Source organism: Manduca sexta, chromosome 26 (genome assembly GCF_014839805.1).
Source record: "Manduca sexta isolate Smith_Timp_Sample1 chromosome 26, JHU_Msex_v1.0, whole genome shotgun sequence".
In the NCBI taxonomy this organism is placed as follows: domain Eukaryota; kingdom Metazoa; phylum Arthropoda; class Insecta; order Lepidoptera; family Sphingidae; genus Manduca; species Manduca sexta.
The window spans coordinates 12,901,327-12,925,543 of NC_051140.1; the positions used below are offsets into that span (position 1 = coordinate 12,901,327).

General features: G+C 33.4%; 1 protein-coding gene across 1 annotated transcript; it reads left to right on the forward strand.

Moving 5' to 3' along the window:
- Nucleotides 1-748: 748 nt before the first annotated feature.
- On the forward strand, nucleotides 749-19,298 carry LOC115444646. The gene is made up of 4 exons (XM_030170499.2): nucleotides 749-1,249; nucleotides 12,528-13,028; nucleotides 14,558-14,696; nucleotides 18,606-19,298. Exons 1-4 carry the CDS (start codon nucleotides 1,046-1,048, stop codon nucleotides 18,911-18,913), a joined length of 1,152 nt encoding a protein of 383 aa, XP_030026359.1. The 5' UTR covers nucleotides 749-1,045; the 3' UTR covers nucleotides 18,914-19,298.
- Nucleotides 19,299-24,217: the final 4,919 nt, after the last annotated feature.

A 24,217-nucleotide genomic window follows, 5' to 3' on the forward strand; every position in this document is an offset into this window, starting at 1 on the left:
GAGCAATAGAGTAGCTTGCACTAAACAAGCCCAGTATTAAAATTTTCTGGGTGGGCTATCAGAGGTACAGCATTTATACAAGCCGATTCCCCGGTAGTCTGAAATTACATATACCGGGGGCATCGTAGCACTGATACTGCGGTAGCTACGTCCTTTCTTGCAGAAACCAAATCCGCGGCCTTTATGACTTATCGCTCACTATGTCAAGAAGAATATTTAGCATGGAATCATTATATTATAATACTACGATATTGGTGATTAAAGTATTTTTGGTATGTCTTTATTATAATTAAGAAATAAAATAATTATTATAATGATGGAAAAATGAAAAAAAATACCCGATATTCGGTAAAAAATATAAATTGTCGATTTAAATTTCCATAACGGAAATAGTATGTGCCATCCATGCTTAGTCTTGGCTGTCGCGGTCGCTTATGAATGAATTATATTTTTTATAACGAGAGTATATTATTATGAACATGTACGTTTTTGTTTTACTTCCATTAAAATGGCAATCATTGCAAAATGTGAAATACGCCATCTAGTGTGACATTAATGAAGAACAATATTGGATGTCAATAGATGACGCCACATTGCGAAGTATAATGCTATTAAAAGGAATGGTATGCTCTTATCAATGAATAGAGACATGCAACGGTTACTAACTTTATGTGTATGAAAGAGAGATCCGAGTGGTGAATGATCGATTGTACAGATATTTCACTTATGCGTATGCGATCTGATAGTAGGCTATACAAGTGACAATGCGCTCATAGTAATCTACACAAAACATGGGTTTCAATTGAACGTTCCTACTTTAGATCAATTTACATTTTATAGACGTGCGATGATATTACAGTCTTTTGGTGTTGTGTTTTGTTAGTGGTGGTGAAAATAAGTGAAATCTAAACATGTGAATCAAACATTTATCGTTAAATCAATGAAGATTCATTGAGTTGCGTGTTTAATTAATATTCAAAAACCGGTTTTATATGCGAGTTCTATTCGCGTTAAGCAGCTAGTTGAAGACGCGAATTTGTTTACAATGGCATTTTCACTTAATAAATTGAAAAATATTTTAAGCACAAATAAGGACAGCCAGCTGGCAGGGAGTGGCAGTTTAGAACCAGAAATTGGTTTTAAATTGGCTCTACATCCCGTAAATAAAACATTATACGTGACCGTTATCGGCGCCCGGCACCTCCCGTCATTGTTTGGATTAAGCCGTGCCCATGGATACCTCGTTAAGGTAACTTCCACCTGTGTGTAGTAAATAATTTAAGTATTTTTTTACACTAAAAAATAAAACATTATATGTTATCTTGTTGGTACCTTGATTACCTAATATTTGTTTTTATGACAAGGGGCCTGACTCTGAGCATGTTACAAATCAGAAGCCAGTAGGTACTTAACTGTCTAATAAGATTTACAGTTTGCTTTTTTAAGTACACTTTTAGTTCATAATTAATATCGAGTTGGTTTAATAAATTGACTAGCATGAAAAAGATCTACATACCTAGTTAGTTTTATTGTAAAATAAAATTTGAAGGTAAGTATTACGAAAAGGTTTGCTTCTTTGGGATAAGCACAGGCTAAAACACATTTATTATGATTTTAAACCATGTAAAACAAAAAACATAAGAAAAATACATTAGAATAATTTTAACTTTTTATTTTATTATAATAATTTCAAAATTAATAATTTAATTTTAATTTAAAAAAAAAATGGTTTTATTTTAATCTAACAATAAAGCACCTATTTTGAGGGAGTGAAAAGTTTTGCCAATAGAAATATCAATAGGTAGGTACTTAGGATTGCACATGCATCATAAAATTATGTTTGCAGATTTGGCTCATGCTTGTAATTATTAATTGTATGCCAAGTGCGCCAAGTGTTCTGAGTTAATGTAGGTATACTTTATAAAATTTAGGATAAGCTCTTGTGACAGCTATCAAAGTAACGAGCTTGGGGTTGGTGCTTGTTAAGGCGATACCTCAAGGTCCATTTTCATACATTTTGTTTCACCTTTAAATTTCGTCATATTAAATTTTAAAGGCCGAAATATCCATGATTATTAATTATTTTTACGTTTTTCTTTCAACTGCGAGAACTAATCACTGACTAGACGTGAATTTAAATTCTTTACTTGCCAATACTTGTTTAGTTACCCAGATTAAAGGTGAAACAAAATGTATGAAAATGGACCTTGAGGTATCGCCTTAAACTATATTATTATGAATAGTATCGATTATTCTTACAATAGTTATTGATTGATACAAACGTGTTTCGGTTGATAGCGATACTAGTATGTACTTAACTAATAATATTTCAAGGAATTAACCAACAGTAACTTGTATGTTTTTATACGTTTAAGTAATTAGGCTATACGCATAATACACATATTTTTAATACTTAGAATAATTGTTTTTATTTGATTTATTTCGTTTACAAAGTCGATAAATATATTGGTAGTAAAGAGCATTACTTTGGCAGATGCGCAAACCGCGCCTTGCCAGAGAGAGAAAAAAAAAGAGCATTACTAAATAGACCGATTTAATAAAGTTACGACTATTTTCATCAGGAAAAACTAACCTACGTCTCGTATAGTTAATGATATTACTGGAATCCAAAAACCACCTTCCTTTCCGGCCTATTCCTCCCTTTGCCGTTAGTGTTTGCAATGCTTGTGTAATCTATAATATAAAGCTGATGAGTTTTTTTAACGCGCTAATCGCAGGGGCTACGAAACCGATTTTGGACATTTTTTCACTAATAGTGAGCTACTATACTCCTGAGTGCTACAGGTTACTTTTATCCCGAGACATAAGCTAGTGTGTTTATAAATGCTTGACGCTGCTCTCTATCATCAGATAATCTACTAGCCCGATCGTTGGCCTATATTAAAGAAAACATTACTTTATAATTTTATATATGTTCCCTGGACGAATGTTTGAATATTTAGGATTGCATAAACATAAATTTGGAAATTTTACTCTCGAGATAATGTTAAAACTTTAACATAGGATATTTTTTATAAATTAATCTACACAGTATTTGTTACACACCTAGTTTATTAGTAAAACAGCCTGCCCAATATGCAAAATTAGTTCGTGCCTTACTCGTAGGTGCCACAGTTCGCGGGCGTATCCCGTATTTTTGTGGTAGATATTATTTAGGACTAAAGTTTCCAGTACCGACCAGATCAAATACGTGCTCATAATACCTATTGAAATATTAAAATTCTTTAAAAGTATACCGGCGCAGTTACGTGCCGTGTATAGTAATAGTTATAGCCACATACCTATGTAGATTCTACGTTTACCCATTTAACACCCATCTAATTGTCTTCCTAATTGAGGCCAACTCGACGCTGCGGAGGCGGATTGTTATCATTTATTGTTTTTGGTAAGGTATTTTTTATGAATTGCTTACAGAACGGAAATTTGTACTGCTCATAGCAACTTGATGCATGACATCACTGTTGAGTCGTTTTTGTCCGAAGCAATACCTAACAATTATAATATTTTTGTTCAGGTTAGAATTATTCACCTCGTTTTTTCTGTGTTAATCATAGAGTTGCTTGCGAAAATTTGGATAAAGTTAAGATAACAATTTTACGAGAATTGGCAAAAATAATACATACTTACTACTTTATTCGTCTGCAGTATATTCAAATATCTAACTATAATAACAAACCTTTAAATGATTTAACATCTCTATTGACACCAACGCATTGACCATTTTAACATATCAAGTGCCGTCAAAATAACTTATACGAAGATAATATAATTAAGTATATAAACGAGCGTATATAATTAAATATATGAAGTATATGAAGCGTTGATAGCCTAGTTGGGTGTGGAACGGACTGCCAAGACGAATGTCCGCAGGTTCAAATCCCAAGGGCACACACCTCTGACTTTTCTAAAATCTTGTGTGTATTCTTTGTAAATTTATCGTTCGCTTTAACGGTTAAGGAAAACATCGTGAGGAAACCTGCACATCTGAGAAGTTCTCTATAGGAATTTCGAAGGTGTGTGAAGTCTACCAATCCGCACTAGGCCAGCGTGGTGGACTAAGGCCTAATCCCTCTCAGTAGTAGAGGAGGCTCGTGATCAGCAGTGGGCAAGTATATAATACAGGGCTGATATTATTATATAAACGAGCGAGTGAACACTTAATTTTGAGATACTTTGATGATATATTTTAAAAGAAGTCTTAGTAGGGTTTAAGTAGAATAACAACAAAACTTTGCGTCTCGTAAGAATATTTTAATTTACATTTGTGAAACTTATAAGTATTTAATTTTCTCCCAAATCTAAGGATTACCAACTACTTAAGTCTTTTTAAAATGATTGTAGATCAATAATTTTATCAAAAACCGTAAAATAGGTCAGTAAGTATAGGTAGGCCTAAGTCTTGTTCTGGAATATTGTAGCCCATTCGTACTATTACAATAGACTATTTTTTGTTATCTTTCGCTCACGTACCAAGTCAATTTGGATTGGAACCATGGATTTTTATTAAGTAGAAGAAACTTGAGCAACGTTCACTATGCAGTGTTACAGCGTACTAATATAGCTATTTCATAGTCATGGATACATTTTGGATGTATATCGAAGTATATTGTAATTAGCTTTCAAATTTCTGACCAATAGAGGCGTTTCAAGCGTGTAGAAAACTTCATCTAAGGAATTAATTATCCCCAATTACGAAATACTTGCACCCTAATCTTAATATATTTTAATACCTAGGTACAAGGAAAATTCCACGCAATATATCTATCAAAATTTTATAGTAATACACCCTAAATATTTGTTTCTGATTTTTTGTCTGCCTGGCCTTTGGGAAAAGCAAAACAGGTATTGCTTCAGACAGAATTGTTAACGTCGGGCCCTATAACTTTCACATATTATTTTGAATGCCACACATGAATAAAGCCACGACTCCTCTTCGGCATATTGTCGATGAATTCAGTGAGAGAAAATTCTATTAAAATTTAGGAGTCATATAGTTGCCAAATGCTAGGTTCTACAACAGGTCCGACAGATTTGAATTTTATATTTGGTCGGGAGGATAGTGTAAATGTAGCACATAAATTCCTACTTATTCTCGCTTTAGTCGATGCAGTGTTTTTGCAGAAGTCAATTCCATCTCTGTACTGCTTCCACGTCTAAATTAGTAAAATTTTTAAGAGAGGTGGTGAATTTGCTGTTGGTAGGATATATTTTGTATTTTTGTAACTTTGACAATTCGGACGACCAATACCTCAGTCCGCCCCGTTAACATAAAGGCTTGCTTTCGAAATGTCGGGAGACAATCAATATATATGAAACCTCGATAAAATCCCAAAAATAGTTTTATTTAGATTTTTAACATCCGCGTAAACATAAAAAAATATTGAAAATATCCATGTCGGCTATAAGAACTATTGAATAGGTAAATCAAGGTCTATCTACACGGACTACTTAATATATTACTTATCCATTCTTCTATAATTAAACTTTTCGCCAATAGTCTATAACTATACAGCACAGCCATTAAACATTATTATGTATCATAGCTTACACTTAATCAACAATTTTGTAAACATAGGTGTTTCAGTTTTGATTAGATATACAAATATAATAAAATCGAGAGTGATGAGTGTAGTACCCATATGATAATATTTATTTATCGGTGTGTATTACACAGGTACTCTTATCTGTTCTTATTTGTATGACTGTCGATTTTAAACGCTGCCTTTTTCACTGCTATTGCCTCTACGAGATATCCATAAAAAACTCAAATTATTCCTGTACATAATTTTATTCTACAGCTTTCAAAATAGCCAGCAGACGTTTCCTTTAAGCAACGCCAGTCGACAGAATTAGTAAGAATTTACAATTAATGCCTATGTTTAAAATGCTGAGTTCTTCAAAGATTAATATCGAACATGTACTTAATAGAATGTACTAAATTTGTAGTACGACACTTGTTTTTCCTTGTAAATAACTTGTTTCGACTTTTGCATTAAAGTATTCTGTTATTTTTATTCTACTTTTTGCGATGTAAATCAAATTTGCTATGCAATACGAGCCCCGAGGGTCTGTGTTGAAATGAACTTTAGCTTAGAATATTTTATTTATATTTGTAGTAATTTTATAATATAATATACTAGGTGTTACTCGCGGCTTCGCGCGATGAAAACTTTTTCCGCTACAAAGTTCCTAAAATACTATTAATGCCAGCGCCATCTATTTAATCGTATTAAAATATTCCATTATTTCTAATGGGAGCAAATAACTGGGATAAGAAGTAGCTTACGTGTTAATCCGGGACATGGCCTACCTGTGTGTTAAATTTTATCCGAATCCGTTCAGTTGTGTCTGGGTTTACTTCTTACAAAAACTCAAATATATAACATGAAACATATAAACATTTTCAAACTTTGGCATAAGTATATACTTATAATTATAATAATATTATAATATTAGATATAAATAATACAACATAGTAAGAAGTAAGAGTAACAAGTAAAACAGGATAAGATGTAAAATAGAAAATAGTAAGAGAAGGTATAAGTATAAAATCTATACTAACTCCTTAAAAAATAAAATCTACAACATTCAAATAAGTAATTTTTTTATGTATCACTTTTTTGTGAAATTTAAAATAGAACTTGTTTAAAATTTTCTTTACGTAGATCGCTAAAGTGATAGTTTCACAATTCCCACGTTGTTTGCAATACAAACACCTGTAAACATTAACCTTCTACATTCGTCCCGATAAGTTATAACGTGTTTGTAGTTTTCACTCGTTTCGGTTTCGTCTGATTGATATTCAGTATTCAAGCTTGGCGGAGTTGTAGATTTCAAACACCTGTTTTCAACGATCTTATAAATCCTACTAATTTGTTAATGAATTCGTTATGTTAAATTTTTTATTCTTGTTTTAACACAAATATACATTTAACAGGTGAATCAATATTTTTACTTGTATTAAATTATAAGATCACTGGCGTTGAATTAGGGCTGAAATAATTTTCAATAAATATAAACTTAACCGATAACATACAAATTAGTTTCTTTGTTGTGTTTATTACGTTTTACATGCCGTAAAGTTGCATCTTATTTTGTACTAGCTTTTGCTCGCGGCTCCGCCCGCGTTATAAAGTTTTTCAGGCTAAAGTTTCCCATTATAAAAGTAATAGTTTCCCGGGAGCCTATGTTCTTCCCTGGGTTTCAAACTGTCTCCATACTAAATTTCATCTTAATACGTTGGGTAGTTTTTGAGTTTAACACGTTCAGGCAGACAAATTCAGCGGGGGACTTTGTTTTATAATAAATTTTTGTATAACTTTTTAAGAGGAACAATCCCGTCATACATCATTGTTGCATAACTTTAACCGTTTACGCAGCGCACGCAACAGAAGCTCTCAAAAGTAATAAATTTTCCCCGTTTTTGCAACATGTTTCATTACTGCTCCGCTCCTATTGGTCATAGCGTGATGATATATAGCCTATAGCACTCCAGGAACAAAGGGCTATCCAACATAAAAATATTTTTTCAGTTCGAACCGATAGTTCCTGAGATTAGCCATTACTGAACTGCTCCTATTGGGTATAGCGTGATGATATATAGCCTATAGCACTCCACAAACAAAGGGCTATCCAACACAAAAAGAATTTTTCAGTTTGAACCAGTAGTTCCTGAGATTAGAGCGTTCAAACAAACAAACAAACTCTTCAGCTTTATATAATAGTATAGAGTATAGATGTCGCAGTAGTCAAAGTTGCGTTAATGATGAAATGTGTATTCGTCTGCCAAGTTTGAATTTCCCGCCCTCTAAATTCGGGGCACGGGCCCTGGCTTGCCCCCCCCCTAGATCCGGGGCTGACTGAGAGTGTTATAAACGTAAGAGTAGACAAATATAATGAGAAAGCTTCGAACTGCTATGCTATCGGGAGCTACACGTGTTATTGTGAGTCAACCATAAAAGATAGACATATGCTGTCGTAGGATATTTTTTATATAATTTTAAGGCGAACATTTCAGTCATACATGATTTCTGTGTAGCTTTAACCATTAAGGATGTACACGCGGCGGAAGCTTAAAAAATGGAGTAACTTCTCCCGTTTTCCCAACATTTCCCTTCACTGCTCTGCTCCTATTAATTGTAGCGTGATGAAAAGTATACTATAACCAGCACAGGAGTATGACAAATAATTGTACCAAGTTTCGTTAAAATCCGTCGAGTAGTTTTTGTTTCTATAACGGTTATACAGACAGACAGACAGACAGACAGACAGACAGACAGACAGACAGACAGATAGACAGACAGACAGACAGACAGACAAAAATTTTACTAATTGCATTTTTGGCATCAGTATCGATCCCTAATCACCCCCTGATAGTTATTTTGGAAATATATTTCATGTACAGAATTGACCTCTCTACAGATTTATTATAAGTATAGAAGATAGAAGATAGATGACGGGAAGATATATAATATATTAAGTATTATGAAATCTTTAAAAAACTAAATAAATATTTAAGTAACCCCCGACATAACAAATGTTAGAGACCATTCTGATGAGCCCAAACAAATTATATCTGCTGTTAAAGTTTTAAGGGGTACGGTATTCCTTTGAATACCTGTTGCTGCAGCATTAGCTCAATTTTGCAATCTCTTGGAAATACCACTGAACCAACAAAATTCCAATTCATCGGAATTTTAAAGGTGGGCTGAAATTCTAATTCTTGAATAGATCTTTATAAATCATAGCTAGGAACATTTTCATCGTATCGAAACGTAAAATGCAATAAAATCGGACCACACCATCGAATGGTCACACACACACACACACGTCTTTTTGTGTCGGGAGTCACCTCCAAAATGCATAAACTTAATTTCGCATAAAAATCTATTAATCTAATATTTAACTTTACTTGTAACTTCGTCACATTTTGCACTAAAACCTATCTGTCTGTTCATTAAAAATGTCGGCTTTGTAACCATATGCGTAATGTACCTTTCATATGTTGATGAGATTTAAAACAGCGTTCCTTCAATGTTATAATTATTTTGCAAATCTTAGGGTCTATCATATCTATTTCATAATATTTTTGTGTAGGTAATAGTTTTCGATATCGGGTAATTTTAGAAATGAAAAGACATTTTGGTGATTTGAGTTTGATCTTAATGCCAAATTTGTGTAGGTGCGAGTGTGTTGTATCAGTCTATATTCAGAGAGGATTGCTCATATTTACTTATAATATATTCAAAATAATAAACTTACCACACGTAGTTCCTTTTAAAGTTTATACCAATTAAATTATGCTATATATGACGTCATGTCTTGAAAGGCTTCGCGTCGATTCAAGGATTCTTGTTATTTCGACGTTTATCTCGAGTATTAAAACCAAAGTAAGCGATTCAATTGATGTGTCATATTAGTATTGAAAGGGTAAGTTTGGGCAGAGTATGATTGAGCTGTCCTAACTTTTTAACAGATAGGAAAGCATTCTTAGAAAATTAGGCACAGATATTCCACACCTTCCACACGAGAGATTACTGATATTGCTACTCACGCACAGTGTGTGCGTGAATAGCCCCTTTGGGTATAAAAGGCGTTAGTGTGTGTACACTAACGCCTTTTATACTCAAAGGGGTAGGCAGAGACCTGAGATAGCCAACGTCTCGTGACTTGTCGTATTAGCTGCAAATACCAAACTCAGGGCTGATACGAGCAGAAAAACCTAATATTATGACTTTGCTGCAATCTGGTAAAAAAAATTATAATATTTTTATTGATTTTCGACATAATCTTGCAGTGAAACCTTTGTATATATTACCGTGATATTACAACGTTATATTATTGGTGAAAATATAATAAAATTATAACAAGATAAAAAACGTAATACCTATTAATAATGGTTTAAGTACAAACCTATCACGCAGTTGAAGCAGACATAACATTATCGGTGTTATCGCATGCATTTTTTAAAAAATCGCATGTCTTATCACTTATGACAATATCGCTAGCTACCGATGGCTGAAAAACTTGATGATAGTTAAAATCTAATAATTATAAATATTAAAAAGTTCCGGGAAGGGTTTTTAAAGTTTACTTGGTCTACTAAATTCGGCGCTTGGGGGTTAATCTAATACTGAAGTTTGCAAACTAGTAAAGGATATATCTTGTTTAATGTTTATTATACCTCAATCAGGACGTTTAGTGTCAATTTCTTGTAAGATTGAAGCTTCAGTTTTTTTGAAGTGCAAGAATAGATTTAAAACAGACATACTTAATGATATCTTATGTTCACGCGAGTGTTAGACATTAATATAAGACAATTTTTTCGGAAAATATCGCAGTTTTAATATTATATTTTTTGCCGCTATTTCGAGCATTATGCAGCCTTCCAAGTTACGGAGGGGACTGAGCTGTTGCTTTTTCAATTGTAAAATATTCAAAAAACGTTATATGTACATACATACATTAATTAAATTATAACCTGAATGAACATAAAACTGAGACAATTGAACAACTTTATTCACTCAATTATGTTCGTGTTGCATTTTATCGTACGAATATTTTTATAATGATTTCTTATGTTTACGCGAATGTTAGACATTTATAATTTTTATTTAATATTGTAATAATCAATTATTAGACAATATTATTTAGTTGTATTGTCATACAAGGCTTGGACTGTGTTGCTGCTAGTGTCGGTAAAAAAAACTAAGGCGACGTGCAGTAACAGCTTCGGTGGTGCGTTTCCTACAATCCATAATCTTGCATGTGGCCCAAAATAATTACAATGACATTGATAACCTGTGGTCGGAGGGGGTCACGTACGATCAAGTGACCCACTTGTGTTGGGCTGACTTTTTGATATAAAAAAGAGTAACTAAAAAACTGATATTTTATCAAATACTTAATTAAGCATATTATATTTTTTAAGGCTAATACGATATAGCTTTCGATGTTTAATTTTTATAAATTTTATTTAGTTTTTTTTTTCAAGTAAATAATGTAAAGACATCAAGAAAAACAAATATACATCTCACAATTAAGGCATCCACTTTTTGCCATTTGTGTTCCTTCCATGATGTGATAGGGGGCGAGCCTATCGGCATATGCCGCAGAAATTCAAGACTTCGGACTGACATTGAGCAGAGACCAAATATCGCTTTGCGTGTCCTGGGATTCGAAACAGGGATCTCGGAGCGTCGTTCGTACTACGCACGCAATATAACCACGCCATCCAGGCCGTCTAAATATTAGTCATCAATTAATGTTTCAAATATTGGTGGCGTAGTAGCGGCAGGCGGTGACATCACTGCGGTAGTCATGCAAACCTTTTTACTTTTTTAGGACTTATAGTACATACTTCACCACTTCTGATAGACTTATGTACTAGTTAAAAATCTTTCACAGAAATATAGTGTTTCGAAGGTTTGTGTTCTATTTACCCTAGTTAATACGGTGTGACTGAGAAAAGATATTAATCCTCTGACAATAAAACTCAGTGCCCTCTATTAGTAAAGAACAAATAATCGATAAGTACTATAAATAATTAATGAAAATATACACAACTGAAGTAAACACAAAAGAAACCCGTTTATTATGCCCTTTGCTTTTCTCCACAGTAGCCTTGATTTGGAATCGGAACGGTCTACAAATGGTGTATGCGGACTCGCCAAAAATTTACTCATTTGTATGCAATGTTGATACAAGGACGCTCCGAGCCAAGTATCATCCTAGAAACGGTACATACCGCTAATTTGGACTTCGATATATTAATTACTAAATAAAAAAGAAAGTAAATTTGGCTTAAATGCATAATAACTAAGCAGATAAGCTAGTGTATTGCAATTTCGAGACGAATAGATAGCTTTACAGTTCCAAGGGGAATTTAATTAATTTGTAACTTGTAAATCATGTAAAAAGTACAATCATAAATTGCCTTCCAAATTTTGCATTGGATATAATAAAGATTTTAAGAATTATAATTTAGTGGTCTGGCATAGTATTCGAAAGGGTATTCTAGAAAAAAGGTTGGCAGACCTGGGAATCGAATCTAAAATGCCCTACCACTAGTGCTACTATTGAAGGCAAATCTATCTATTGTTTAATATTACACTCATGAGAATATTTACGTGTTTCTTTCTGACTTGGATTATTAGGGTTAGGTGAAGGAATCCGACTTCTTAAATCCTAAGTTCATACACTTTCATTTCAACTGGTCTTCGGCATTTGTTATAATTTCGTAAATTTTTACGTTTTACTAATAACTTTATTATTTAATCTTATGAAAGGACCGCGGGGTATTTTATTGAGCTTATATAATAATCAGGTAACATGGTTAAAAACATCGTTATTCGTGTTTTCCTTATACGAATGTAGGCAACACTGCACTTAGAGGAAAAATAAAATCTTTCCCAGTTACGTATTATACGTAGATATTATATTACTTGATGTACTCAACACTATTCGTTACTCATATGAAAATTTAAACGAAATAATTTTCTTTCCAGGTTAAAATATTCCCTGGTGACAGCAAATATGAAACGACATTACAAGAGAGCTCCTGGCCGGTATGGAATGAAGATTTTAAGTTCCAAATTAAGCAAAAAGATGCGAAAAAACCGACTGATAAAGTTGACCTCCAAAGCCTCCTTGCGGGTTACTTCTTATCGCTGACTATTTACGCTATATTAGAACCTCCTAAACAGGAAAGTGATAAAAAACGCAGCAGCAAAACTATAGACACGAAAAAATCATCAAAAGTGACCGATCAAGAAGAGTCTAAGCCAAAATCCGGTTTCCTTGAAAAGTTTAATAGTTTTAAATCCACAAAAGCTGAAGCGATAGCCCAGAAATCAATTTTAGAAAAAAGGCGGACTGTTGGCGCTGCGACGTGGAATTTCGATACAAAATTGTTTCAGAACGATCTCAAAAATGGACTTACCGGTACTCCGGATATTTGGAGACCTATAAATGCGATCGCAAGTGGACTTACAGCAGTTGATGCAAGGGTATATATTCAATTTTATTGTAAAATATTAATTTATTAATAAGTGATGAATACTAATATATTACAGTTAAAATTTAAGTTAGTGTAATATTATTGTCGTTTTAATAGCATTGTTATTGTAACTCTGTTATGAATTGTTTGACGCAAAAGCGTTCCTTGGGTTTAGTGTTCACGGTTATTAACGGAGGTTTATAGCTTACTCAGAAATTTCTTCGTGACGAACTTGAGTAATTATTTTTAGGTTGTCATATCTTTGGATAATTTACAAAGCGCTGTCTTTGCCGAGGATCTTTAGAAACACACCCGTTTGCTTTAATTAAGACGAAGATTATATATTGAAGATATTTGGGCATTAATTAAAAACCTCTTATTTACATGGAATTAAAGTAAAGTCAATATTCAGTCATTAAGGTTTTCTTTATACGAGCTAGAAATACAAATAATTCTGTAAATTCCATAGGACGGGCCCACGACATATAAAAAACATGATTAAATAATCGTATGAGTCATATCGTGTGAAATCTTGCTTCTTTATTATGTAGGCGCAGCCGACAATAGAATAGCTGTGACCTCGAATGTACCTCACTATGTACTGCGTGTTACTGCTAAGGAATATAATGTTGGGTAATACATCAACGCAATTTTCTGCACGTGCACAGATTTTTAAGGTTGCCCGCGTCATCGGTAAACTAATTAGAGGATCGACAAGTTGATTACATCGTATACATTTGACGTGAACTTTGATATTCACTGGGGTAGCTATGGTCGATAGCGTTGTATTGATTGATGTGTGCACGTTCTCGTACAAAAGCATGTTATTAATGATGTTTGATACGGACTTGTCGAATAACGACCTCGCTATTTTATTATCAGCATCATACCATGTTGCGGTGATAACCGTGGTTTCGACAATGAATTTAATTTAACGGTAGTTGTATAATTGCAAAAATTAACATCCTAAAATATTTTTTTTTCTTGTACTGATAGTCTTCATAAGAGCTCGCAAAAATACATAAAGGAGTAAGTATGTGTTCCTTAGGAATAACTAAGTTTAGAAATATCCGTGGTTTAAAACCATTGTGAATGTACTTTGATAGGTCGGAATGAAATATTGGGTAAAACATTATGGCAATGTAAACTTTACACTGCAAATTGGATTGAAAAATGTTTTACGTATTTTAGTTGGAAGCTTGTTACATTTTATCTTGCTGTCTACCAGTTTTGCCGGTGCTGATTAAAGACCGGATTAATAAAACATACATTCCACGTAATAATAAATTCGCGCTTGACTCGTGTATTATTTTAAGTCAATCTCGATGATCGACGACTTTCGGGGCTAGTCGTCGACTGCTCTACCAAAGACGGTTTCGAGACGCGTTTGATTCCCGTATGACACGAATTATTTATTAAGCATGCGTGTCATTATACCTTCTTTCTCCTTTAATTTTTGCATTGCACAGTAATGCGGTATGGGGTAAAAAAATATGTGAGGTTTTTTTTAAACTAATTAAAACCGACATTTGTTGACAGAGGGAGAATCGAAAGGGTCAGTTGGAGATAACTCTTATGTACACGGCGAGTGAGGACAGCTTCAATGACGTGGTGCAGCTGACCGTCAACAGGCTGCGGTGTAGTGTGCAAACAATGCAGGAACACGAACAGTTTAAAGGTGACTATAAATCAAAATTTTAATGAGCCACTCAACTCCAGGGTCGCAGTCCAGGTTTACATTAAACATTAATACATCTACAAACTTCGCACGCGCTATGTTGTATCCAGAAAACTAATGAAAACGTGATAAGCTGCCCGTAAACCCGTCTTGGTTAAGTAGCTATGAAATAGCACTTTAAGACAACCGGTGTAAAGTGAACGCAATTTCAAATGATATAGCTGTATGCATTTCAAGTCGGGTAGTTTATGAGTTCGCCTTTGTGTAACTCTTGGGAAATGTGCATAAAACAAGACAAACGGTAAGTTATGTGGCGTAGAAATGAAATACTCACAAAGATAAATATACGATTTAAATCATTACTTGAAAATTATGAATAAATTGTAAATTAAAAGGGCCCCATGCCAAGAGGCTAAATTCTGTATGCTACGCAGGCTGTGGGCGTAATGTCGACAGCCCTAGTTCTCATACGACACTGCAATTTGTACCCCGGGGATTATATCGAACCTACTTGGCAACACGACACGAGTTATGTAACTTCGCGCCCAGAAGTCAGTTAGGATCATACTAATAATACAATAGTTTCAAGAAACTTGTCCCTCTTATTAACAACTAGCCTCCTCACGTCTCCGACCGGATAACAGTCCGTTCCAAGTATAATATTCGAGCTTACTGACATTGTAACTTCCTATCAGTGATAAATTGCAGAAACGGTACTATTCCAGAAATTAGCGGTCAAACAAACAAAGCAAGCAATTTATTAGATATCATCGCCACACTAACGCGTCTTTTGTACGATTTCAAATGTTATATACTTAAACAGTTTAATAAGCTTCTATTATTTTTACTGATTTAATGATGCAGTTTATAAAGCTATTGCACAATCATATCACAAAATACTTGCCCTTAATTTGGCGTCAGCATTTCATGTACTAAATTATGATTTGTTTGTTTTACGACCGGCTATATCGGATGATGTCAAACCTTGAGATTACTTAGTTAGTAACACTATGAGGGTCTAAGCAGAATAGATGTGAAGTATGGATCATTGGATAGAGCAAATGTGGCGATCTATATTGTGACAAATCCTACATTCGACCGCTGGGATTGCGTATGTAATATATCTTTATTTATTTTAACACGACTCCAATAAAAGAAGGTAATATCTTAAAGATATACAACTAGTATGTATGTATATTTCGAATTTAAACCATTTCTACCTGAGCTAGGAATCGTACTCGAAACCTTACGTTAAATTGTATAAAAAATTGTGTTACAAAAATATTTTTTTCTATATTTACCTGCACCAAAATCAACATAGGTGTTAATAAATAAAAATCAGGATTAGTACCTTTTTTTTTTTTTTTTTTTTTTTTGGTTTCGCGGAGAAAGTCCCTTATTACTACCGCCCAGCCTTCGTGGGGGGCGACTGAGCGGTTATGCTGGGGTAACCGTGCCTTACGGCCCGGCGTAGAGCCGCCCGGATTTGATGATGACCTTCGGGCGACCGCCGGGCCGAGTCCCTAACCCTATATACAACTTAAACCTATGCACGGCCTACCAGCTAAAACTCCGCGGTGGCCCTCTTCGGCGCATTAGGGACGGCTGCGGGCTTCCTCTGACGTTGAAGTGTGATTAGTACCTACACAATTAAAATTAACTGGAATTAATTTAAACATTATAATTTACTTAATGGAAATAATTTAAATTGTTTAATATAAACCCGTTGACACATTCCATTCTTTGTAGGCACATTGTTTACGACATAACGTGACTTATCTTCGTTGAAAGGTAATTTAAATTTTATCTAAATTAGGTATGAGTGTCGTTACACTGTATCGTAATGATGAATCGCTTCCGGAACCTTCGTAAAATATTTACACGCAAATTATAATAAATTATAGAGAAATTTAAATATTTATATCTTTTGCCAGCTTTTTAAAAATGAAGATGGCGAGTAAACATTATTTAAAAAAATATTTCTTATCCCAAATAATTTTATATTAGTAAATAAACTTACTTAAATTAATATTTGATTTAGTTAGTAACTGAGTAAGCATATAAGAGAGTAATCAATGTTTTATTACTTGCTACTTTATTCAGTTCAATGCTGTAGCGGAACCGGCCCCATTCACACAAATGTTACGGAGTCTCCCCACACTTGACAATTTATAATAACTTTTTAACAATAAATAAAGATTGCTCAAGTGTTTTAAAAATGTATTAGTAACCAGTAACTATAATAAAAGTAATTATTTTTTGGATCGTGGTAGGGTTTGAAATCAGCTTTATCTTTTGTCAAAAAGTCTTTATTTTATTCTTTTTTTAGTTATAAAACACACCTAATTGAACGCAACGCAAAAATAATAATTTTCAAGCTGCATCTTCTAAATTCAAGGTCAAACAGCAATATTTCTAATGTGGTATTATGTTGAAGCTATGCTGAACGCAATAAAAATAATCATTTAAATCGGATCACGGAGTAAAAAAATGATCGCTGAAGAAACATAAAAACAATTACGACGACTTGAGTAAACTCATTTGGAGTCAGTTAAAAATGCGGCCACGGGCACTCGATTCGGAAACGTATATGATACCCTTTATATTGTGGCAGATAGCTTATTGGCCACTCGTGCGTTTCTAGTACCGTCTTTGCTTGACCTGAACAAAGAGAAATCTAATGATAGCACGAAACTTGACGTATTTGATTAAATATGTGCGTCATTGCGCCAATCCGTTACTGGTGGTAGGTCTCTCATATGTGAGAGTCCGCCTGGGTAGGTACCACCGCAATGTCTATTTAGGCCGCCAAACAGCAGTGTGTAGTCACTGTTGTGTTTCGGTTCAAAGGACATTGTAGCCAGTGTAACTACTGGACATAATGAGACTTAACATCTCATGTCTCAAGAAGGCAAGCGCAGTGGAATATCAAACAATGCTTTGTAATTCAAGATGTTGGATGGTGTTTCTACTGTTTATGGGCGGTCGTATCGCTTACTATCAGGCGAACGGCAAGCTCGTTTCGCCATTCAAGCAGCAATAAAAAAACTGCAACATCAGTTTTATCCCTCTCTAAAGAACATAGAATCGATATTACTGTGCCCAAAATTCGCAAATTAAAAAGTATTCTGACAAATACGCCAATTATAGTGGCGTCATAATATAGGTTAAGGATTAACCGGCAATGTAAATACTCAGAAATCGTATTTTGATTTTGATACCTATCATTTTCAAAACTAGCAATGTAAGCATAAATATTTTATACACGACATAGCTCGGACTATACTTATAGAGGAGAGAGTGAAACGTACGCGCGTCGCATAACATTACAAACAACTGTGTTACCGGTATATGTGCTACAACAACAGTTTAAACGACAAACATAACAATCCTGCAACAAAATACTTTCTTTTGGCGAATCTATTCCCAAAATAAACTCAAGGCCTTGTCAAAATAGGCCATCAATCTTCAGATACTATGGTTGTTTCGACAATAACTAATGCTGTTTTTATACTAAATTTTACGGCTGCCGTATAACTAATGTTCTTTGTGTTCATAATGGTTTTTGAATGTTTCTATAAAAAGTAATTTTGTTTATTTGTAAGAGTGATGGATTTGTTTGACCATTTGTTGTAACTTCACATCCTGAGTAATGTCTTAGTTTATGTAACTGGTGCATAAATATTACTTTTATTTTTAACTAACATTGTTGAGTGAGTTGTCTGATGTTGTATGTGAATTATATTTACAATTTATTTTCGTTTTTACATTTTATGAAAAAAATCTAGAACCTCTTAGTAAAAAAATTAAAACAATAACGAAATACAGCTAACAAAAATGTCTATTTATTTGTAAAGTAGGTCTTACTAGAAATCCGTGTAATTAATTTTATCCGATGTTAATTTCCAGCGCCGCTGTACCTTAAAGCAACCATATTAGAGGCGAATAAAGCCGAATGTTTTTGGAAAAGCGACAGATTTGTTCCCACAATATCCGCCAGATGGGATCCGAAATCTTCAACCGTGAAACTAACAGTTTTCAAAGCGAATTTGAATAAAGTCAGCATTTACATCAGCTTGGGGTGTAAAACGAAAATGGCGAAGAAGGAAATACTCGGCAAAGCGATCATCGATGAGAAATCTGCATATGCGGACAGCTGGAACGAGTGCCTGAGACAACCGGGGATACCGAAAGTATTCTGGGTCAACTTCGAGTAGGATGCACGAGAAAAATCTATAAGACTAACGACGCAAATCAACTCACATTCATGTAAAATCTTTATTATATCCAATTCCGCACACTCTTTATTTATTTCGAAGTCCAATTAAATATATAAAACAAATTATTGTAATCAGCTGGGGGACAGATTTGTCTTCGGGTAGACCTCTCTATTGGTTGTGAATGACAATTTCACGCTTATTGATTAGCGATTAGTGAAAAAAAGAATTTCACTTTGGATATTATTGTACTTGTACACTAACTTGATGTGAATAATTCTTAAAATGTATCATTATTGACACAATGACAATATGTAGTTTGTAAGTTATGTAAGATTTCGTACGACACACAAATATAATTTTACTAATATATTTATATAAAAAATTGTTTTATTATCCATTATTTACAATTAACCGTTGTTTATGCAGGGTCTTATAATGGTTTTAAAACTGTTACTGTGTAGTATACGTTTAGAGTTTTAGCAGTTTTACCTTACCTAAAATGGAACAAAGACAAGAAGTAAATATTATTCAAATAGTGTGTTCATTATAAAAGATACATAGTAATTATTTCCAATAGGTACCCTTATTAAATAAATAAAGTTCAAAAAGTTTAAAATGACTCATATATTTAAACGTAATCTCTACCACGGTGCTCTCAATAGATATAAATGGCACATGGTGCAATTTTGTATAAATGTCAGATGGTTGCAGTCTTCAATTAAAGCTTCTATTATCGAGCTATCATCAACAATAATCTGCTTTTGATCTATTAATTATAACATTAAGACTAGGTTCTATAAAATAAATTATTGTAAACAGAACAAAATAATGGAATTTCTTATTAACAAAATAGGTATCTTTGTAGATAGTCGCAACACATTTAAACTCTGTTTTGATTTCAACGTTGAAATATGTCATTTTTAAATGCATACTCCAAGTTAATATAAACGCATCTGTTATATCAATCTAATTAATAAAATTCTTAAAGCTGGTAGATAATTATGCAACAAGGGAAAGCATTAGCTGTGGCTCTAGAAATGTGAAATTTGTAAAACTCAAATAAGAATTCTTAGGTTTTTATCGTCTACAGAGGTTAAATCTTTTGGAGAACATAGCAATTGTATAAAAAATAAAGAATAGAGATAAAATTTAAAGTCTTCAAGGTTCAAATAAATATGAGGATCTACGGTTGCATACGACTCTACTCTCAAACTCTTAAAGAATTGAAAACTTGGCAAATAGTTATGCGTTTTAAGCCAAGTGTTGCCTGGTGGGTGTATAGCCCCGTTTATCAAACAAAATATATATTTTTTAGGTATGTTATAAATAAAGAATTGAAAAGTACTTATATACATATTATATGTTGCGTGGTGACTTTGTAGTCAAAGTCACCACGCAACATATAACTTACTTTTAATTAACTATTCCGATGCCAAGATGAACCAAAGGAATAAAAATATTATATTCAAAGACATTAATCTATATAGTTGGTTATGGTAGAATTCTTTGATTGTATTTATTTTCATTTTAATTTGCTACTGGCAACTTTATAATGTTATTGTGTAAAGTTTTTATATTAATTTTTAAAGGCGATACGATGATGCCCCGCTGATTTTAATAGGATCAAAGTTATTTATTATGTATATACTAAATCTAGTTAGTAATACCAATAAGTAAATTTTCATTATACAGGATAGGTAGTTGTTTTTCACTGTACAAGATTTATGTTGTATAGATTCTTTATTACTTTTTTTAATGACAGTTGATATCACAAAAGAATTTCAGATATACTTAGTACTAAGTTGTTGCTATTTTTCTTTCCACGTGCGAGCTACTGATTTTTTTATACTAGTTATTGCTCGAAGCTCCGCCCACGTGAAAAAGATTTTCCGGGATAAAAGACCCGTTATTTTTTTGGGATAAAAGTAGCTTAGGCCCTCGGGATCTCAAACTCTCTACATACCAATTTCTTATCGAAATCCGACACGCCGACGGACAAGGTTACTTTCGCATTTATAATATAAGTGTAGATTGCAGTAATTTGTTACGTCATTTGGCAGTTTCTGGTATCAGTCATGATTATTTTCATATCATATTTCATGAAATATGTATCACGTAACCTCGGAAATTTGTCAACAGTGGCGAATGACAATGTTGATTATACCTTGGACGCCCTTTTATTATCGCTATTGTTCATAGGTGAGTGGCGCTTGATAAAAACAAATGGAAGAGGTTTACCACTATATATTTTTTTGTAAACAGCAAGCCGTTCGCTTGTGTAACACAACTATCCATTAATAAAAAGAACAGCACCCAAAACTTTAAACTACAAAGTAATGCTTTCCATTACGATCCCAAAATGTTTCCAACATATTTCCATGAAGCGTAGTAAATACACTGACTACCATATCCTTTAAACTAAAACACAACTTCGCGGTGGTGCTTAGCGACAAAAACATATACTGCGGTCCAACTAGACCACATACTTAAAACTCTATAGTCTGTGACTTAGACGGACTCTCATACAAGAGCGTACCATCCAGTAGTATTTACAAGGTTTTCTAATGTCTTATATAAAACGGCAATGAACTTGAATGCTTTGCACGTTGAAGATTAGAATATAAACGTAATAGCCATATCTTTGGTATTAAGATAAAAAAAGATAAGTAGATTCTTGAAACATAACTACCCAAAGTATTTTATTCACTAGTTTGTTAGTTTTAAGGCCTGCTTCATACGTTTCAAGAAAATTTTATTTAACAGTCTTTATATTAAGAGTTAAAGTAGATAATACTCATTTATTATCATTTATTTCGGATCACAGATTAAAGTATGAGTTTTGTATTTGGTCAACTTATATCTGTAACGAGTAGCATTTGCTCAGAAGTTGTGAAACAGCGCCTTAGTGTTATAGCGAGGCAGGCGTTATAAAGTCTAGGCATTTTAACAGTGTTATCATGAGTCCAAATTTTTCTAGTAATTTTAACAACTTTTATTATGTATTGAAATATTTTATACGCCTATTCTTGTTTTTATGTAGAAAAAACACACTACTTACCTAGATCAACTTTTATTAAAGTATTAAGTAAGTACCTCTTGTGGAAATACATAATTTGGTTTAAATTATTTAGATTGTATTTGGATTTGTGAGCTATGATATAAACTAGTTGTTAGGTTTTCCGCCTTGAGAAAAGACCTTTCTCGGGATAGAACTTCCATTGTGTACTTTTTAATTCATTTTGATTATTCGGGTTATGCTCTATCTGCATGTCACATATCTTTCAAATTCTTTAAAAGGTAAGATACGGCGTTTACTTTTAAGATACATCCCATGATGATCACACATTGTTCTATTTATAATATTACTAAGAAAGATGTATCTTACATGTTGTTATAATTTTATTCAGTAAGTAGGTTTGGCTTGAAAACACTACACTATCCCAATTTGGGTGTTGCAAGTTAAAGAAATGTTTGTCCAAAGGATAGAAACTATGTTAGTTTTATTATCAAATTTGATCGCCTCGGTCAATAATAAATCCCGTGCGTTAATCTAGTGTTAACTTATGATTAACGTGACCATTTATTTTTCGTCTCAAAACGGGACATCGGTTTATTTACGTCAAGCATAAAAAAAAACAATGGAAAAAAAATTACACACGCTTATTAGAAAATTTGTACTTCAGCGACCGAGCGTTGCACGTATGAAAACTCGGAAAATCGCGTTTTCCCGAACAACTGTAAAGATAAAATTAAGAAGCAAAACCTGATCTAAATACAAAATTTTATACAAAACCGTTCAGTTGTTTCTGTGTTTACTTCTGACAAACATACAAACGTCTGACAAACTTACAAAACATCCAAACCTTTTTACAAACTTTTGTATTCATATTATTAAAATAAGATAGGATTGGATTATTAGATAATTATAAATTAAAAATATTATGTAAGATACAAATGTTCAGTTTTATTTATATTTGTCTGAAGAACAAATTTATTTTATTACAGCTGTTTTTTTTTATATATTGTCATTAGTTATCAACATCGTTTTCAGAACTGGAATCTGTAACTGAGTTTTTTCAGATGTCTACATTTTATTCATTAGATAAAAGATTCGTAGGCGTTGTAGTCTCAAGTAGCAGCCTGGTCGGCTCTTAAATTTTCGCACGGTTTCGAAAAACGGGACAATTTTGTGTTCCAGAGTTTTTTCTGGGGACACCGGGACAGATTACCGAAAAAAGGGACGGTCCCGTTCAAAACGGGACGTCTGGTGACGTTACTTATGATTCACGAACTAAATACCTAATCTCCACTTTTACTAAATGAATATTCGACTGAACCACTAGGGTAACTAAGCTCTATAGAAAAAGGACATCATTTTCTTAGGATATGATATCGCGCATGCATCGGGCATCCTCTGTGCGTATGTAATAACTAGTCGCTATTGATGATCCCTATGATTTGACAGGGGACTCCTTTTAATTAACACTATCCTTTTGTTAAATATTTAAAATAATTCTCAATACAAAAAAAACGATGATTGAAAACATAGATGAAAAATCATACTTTTTGTTTTAGGACCTAAAGTGGAAGTCATTGATATTTTAAAGTACTACTTAATTACCTGGTTATTTCTTCTACATGACTCCAACATAACTGCTAAAGTTTATTGGGGTTGGTCCTTACAAAGTACAAATTCTTATTCTACTCGCCTTAGATGACGTCATGTTTTGTCAGTCGTCGTATTTCAATGCCTAAATAACCACAGCCTTCCGTTTTTTCTCCTCTTTATATTCTTTTATGCATAATATTTTTTACTACTGGCTGACGTGACGGGCAAGGCGCTAAACTGAAAGTAAGTGCTGACAATAAAAAAAAAATCAATAAAAAAACCACTCTGACCATTCAATTGCATAGTAATACATGGTGTTTGCACCAGAATATAAAAAGTAAACAATGCCTGCTCATTGTAAAATTTTGTGAAAGTAAACAAATTATGTTCCTGTACGGAAAATGCGAATTTAAGTAAACATTTCTGTGTTCATACGAACTGGCATTGACTGTGCAAATATTGTAACGGTTGTAAGTAACACTGGTAAGGAGTTAAGGGTGTGTACAATATACATACAGGCGTCATATGTAAAGGCGCTAAGCGATAACATCTTCCCTTTCGCAATCCTGCTTCCTTAATAACAGTATGAATGTGCGTTTGTATTTTGTCTTTTTCAAATAAACAGAGTTAAGAGTGGATAAAATTTGCTTACATATAGTATAAAATGGAAGGTAATATATGTTAGTTTTAGT

Coding starts and splice junctions, on each gene's coding strand:
- LOC115444646 (XM_030170499.2), top strand. CDS start 1,046: ATGGCATTTTCACTTAATAAATTGAAAAATATTTTAAGCACAAATAAG. Junction 1,250..12,527: donor CCCATGGATACCTCGTTAAG/GTAACTTCCACC, acceptor TTTTCTTTCCAG/GTTAAAATATTCCCTGGTGA. Junction 13,029..14,557: donor TTACAGCAGTTGATGCAAGG/GTATATATTCAA, acceptor ATTTGTTGACAG/AGGGAGAATCGAAAGGGTCA.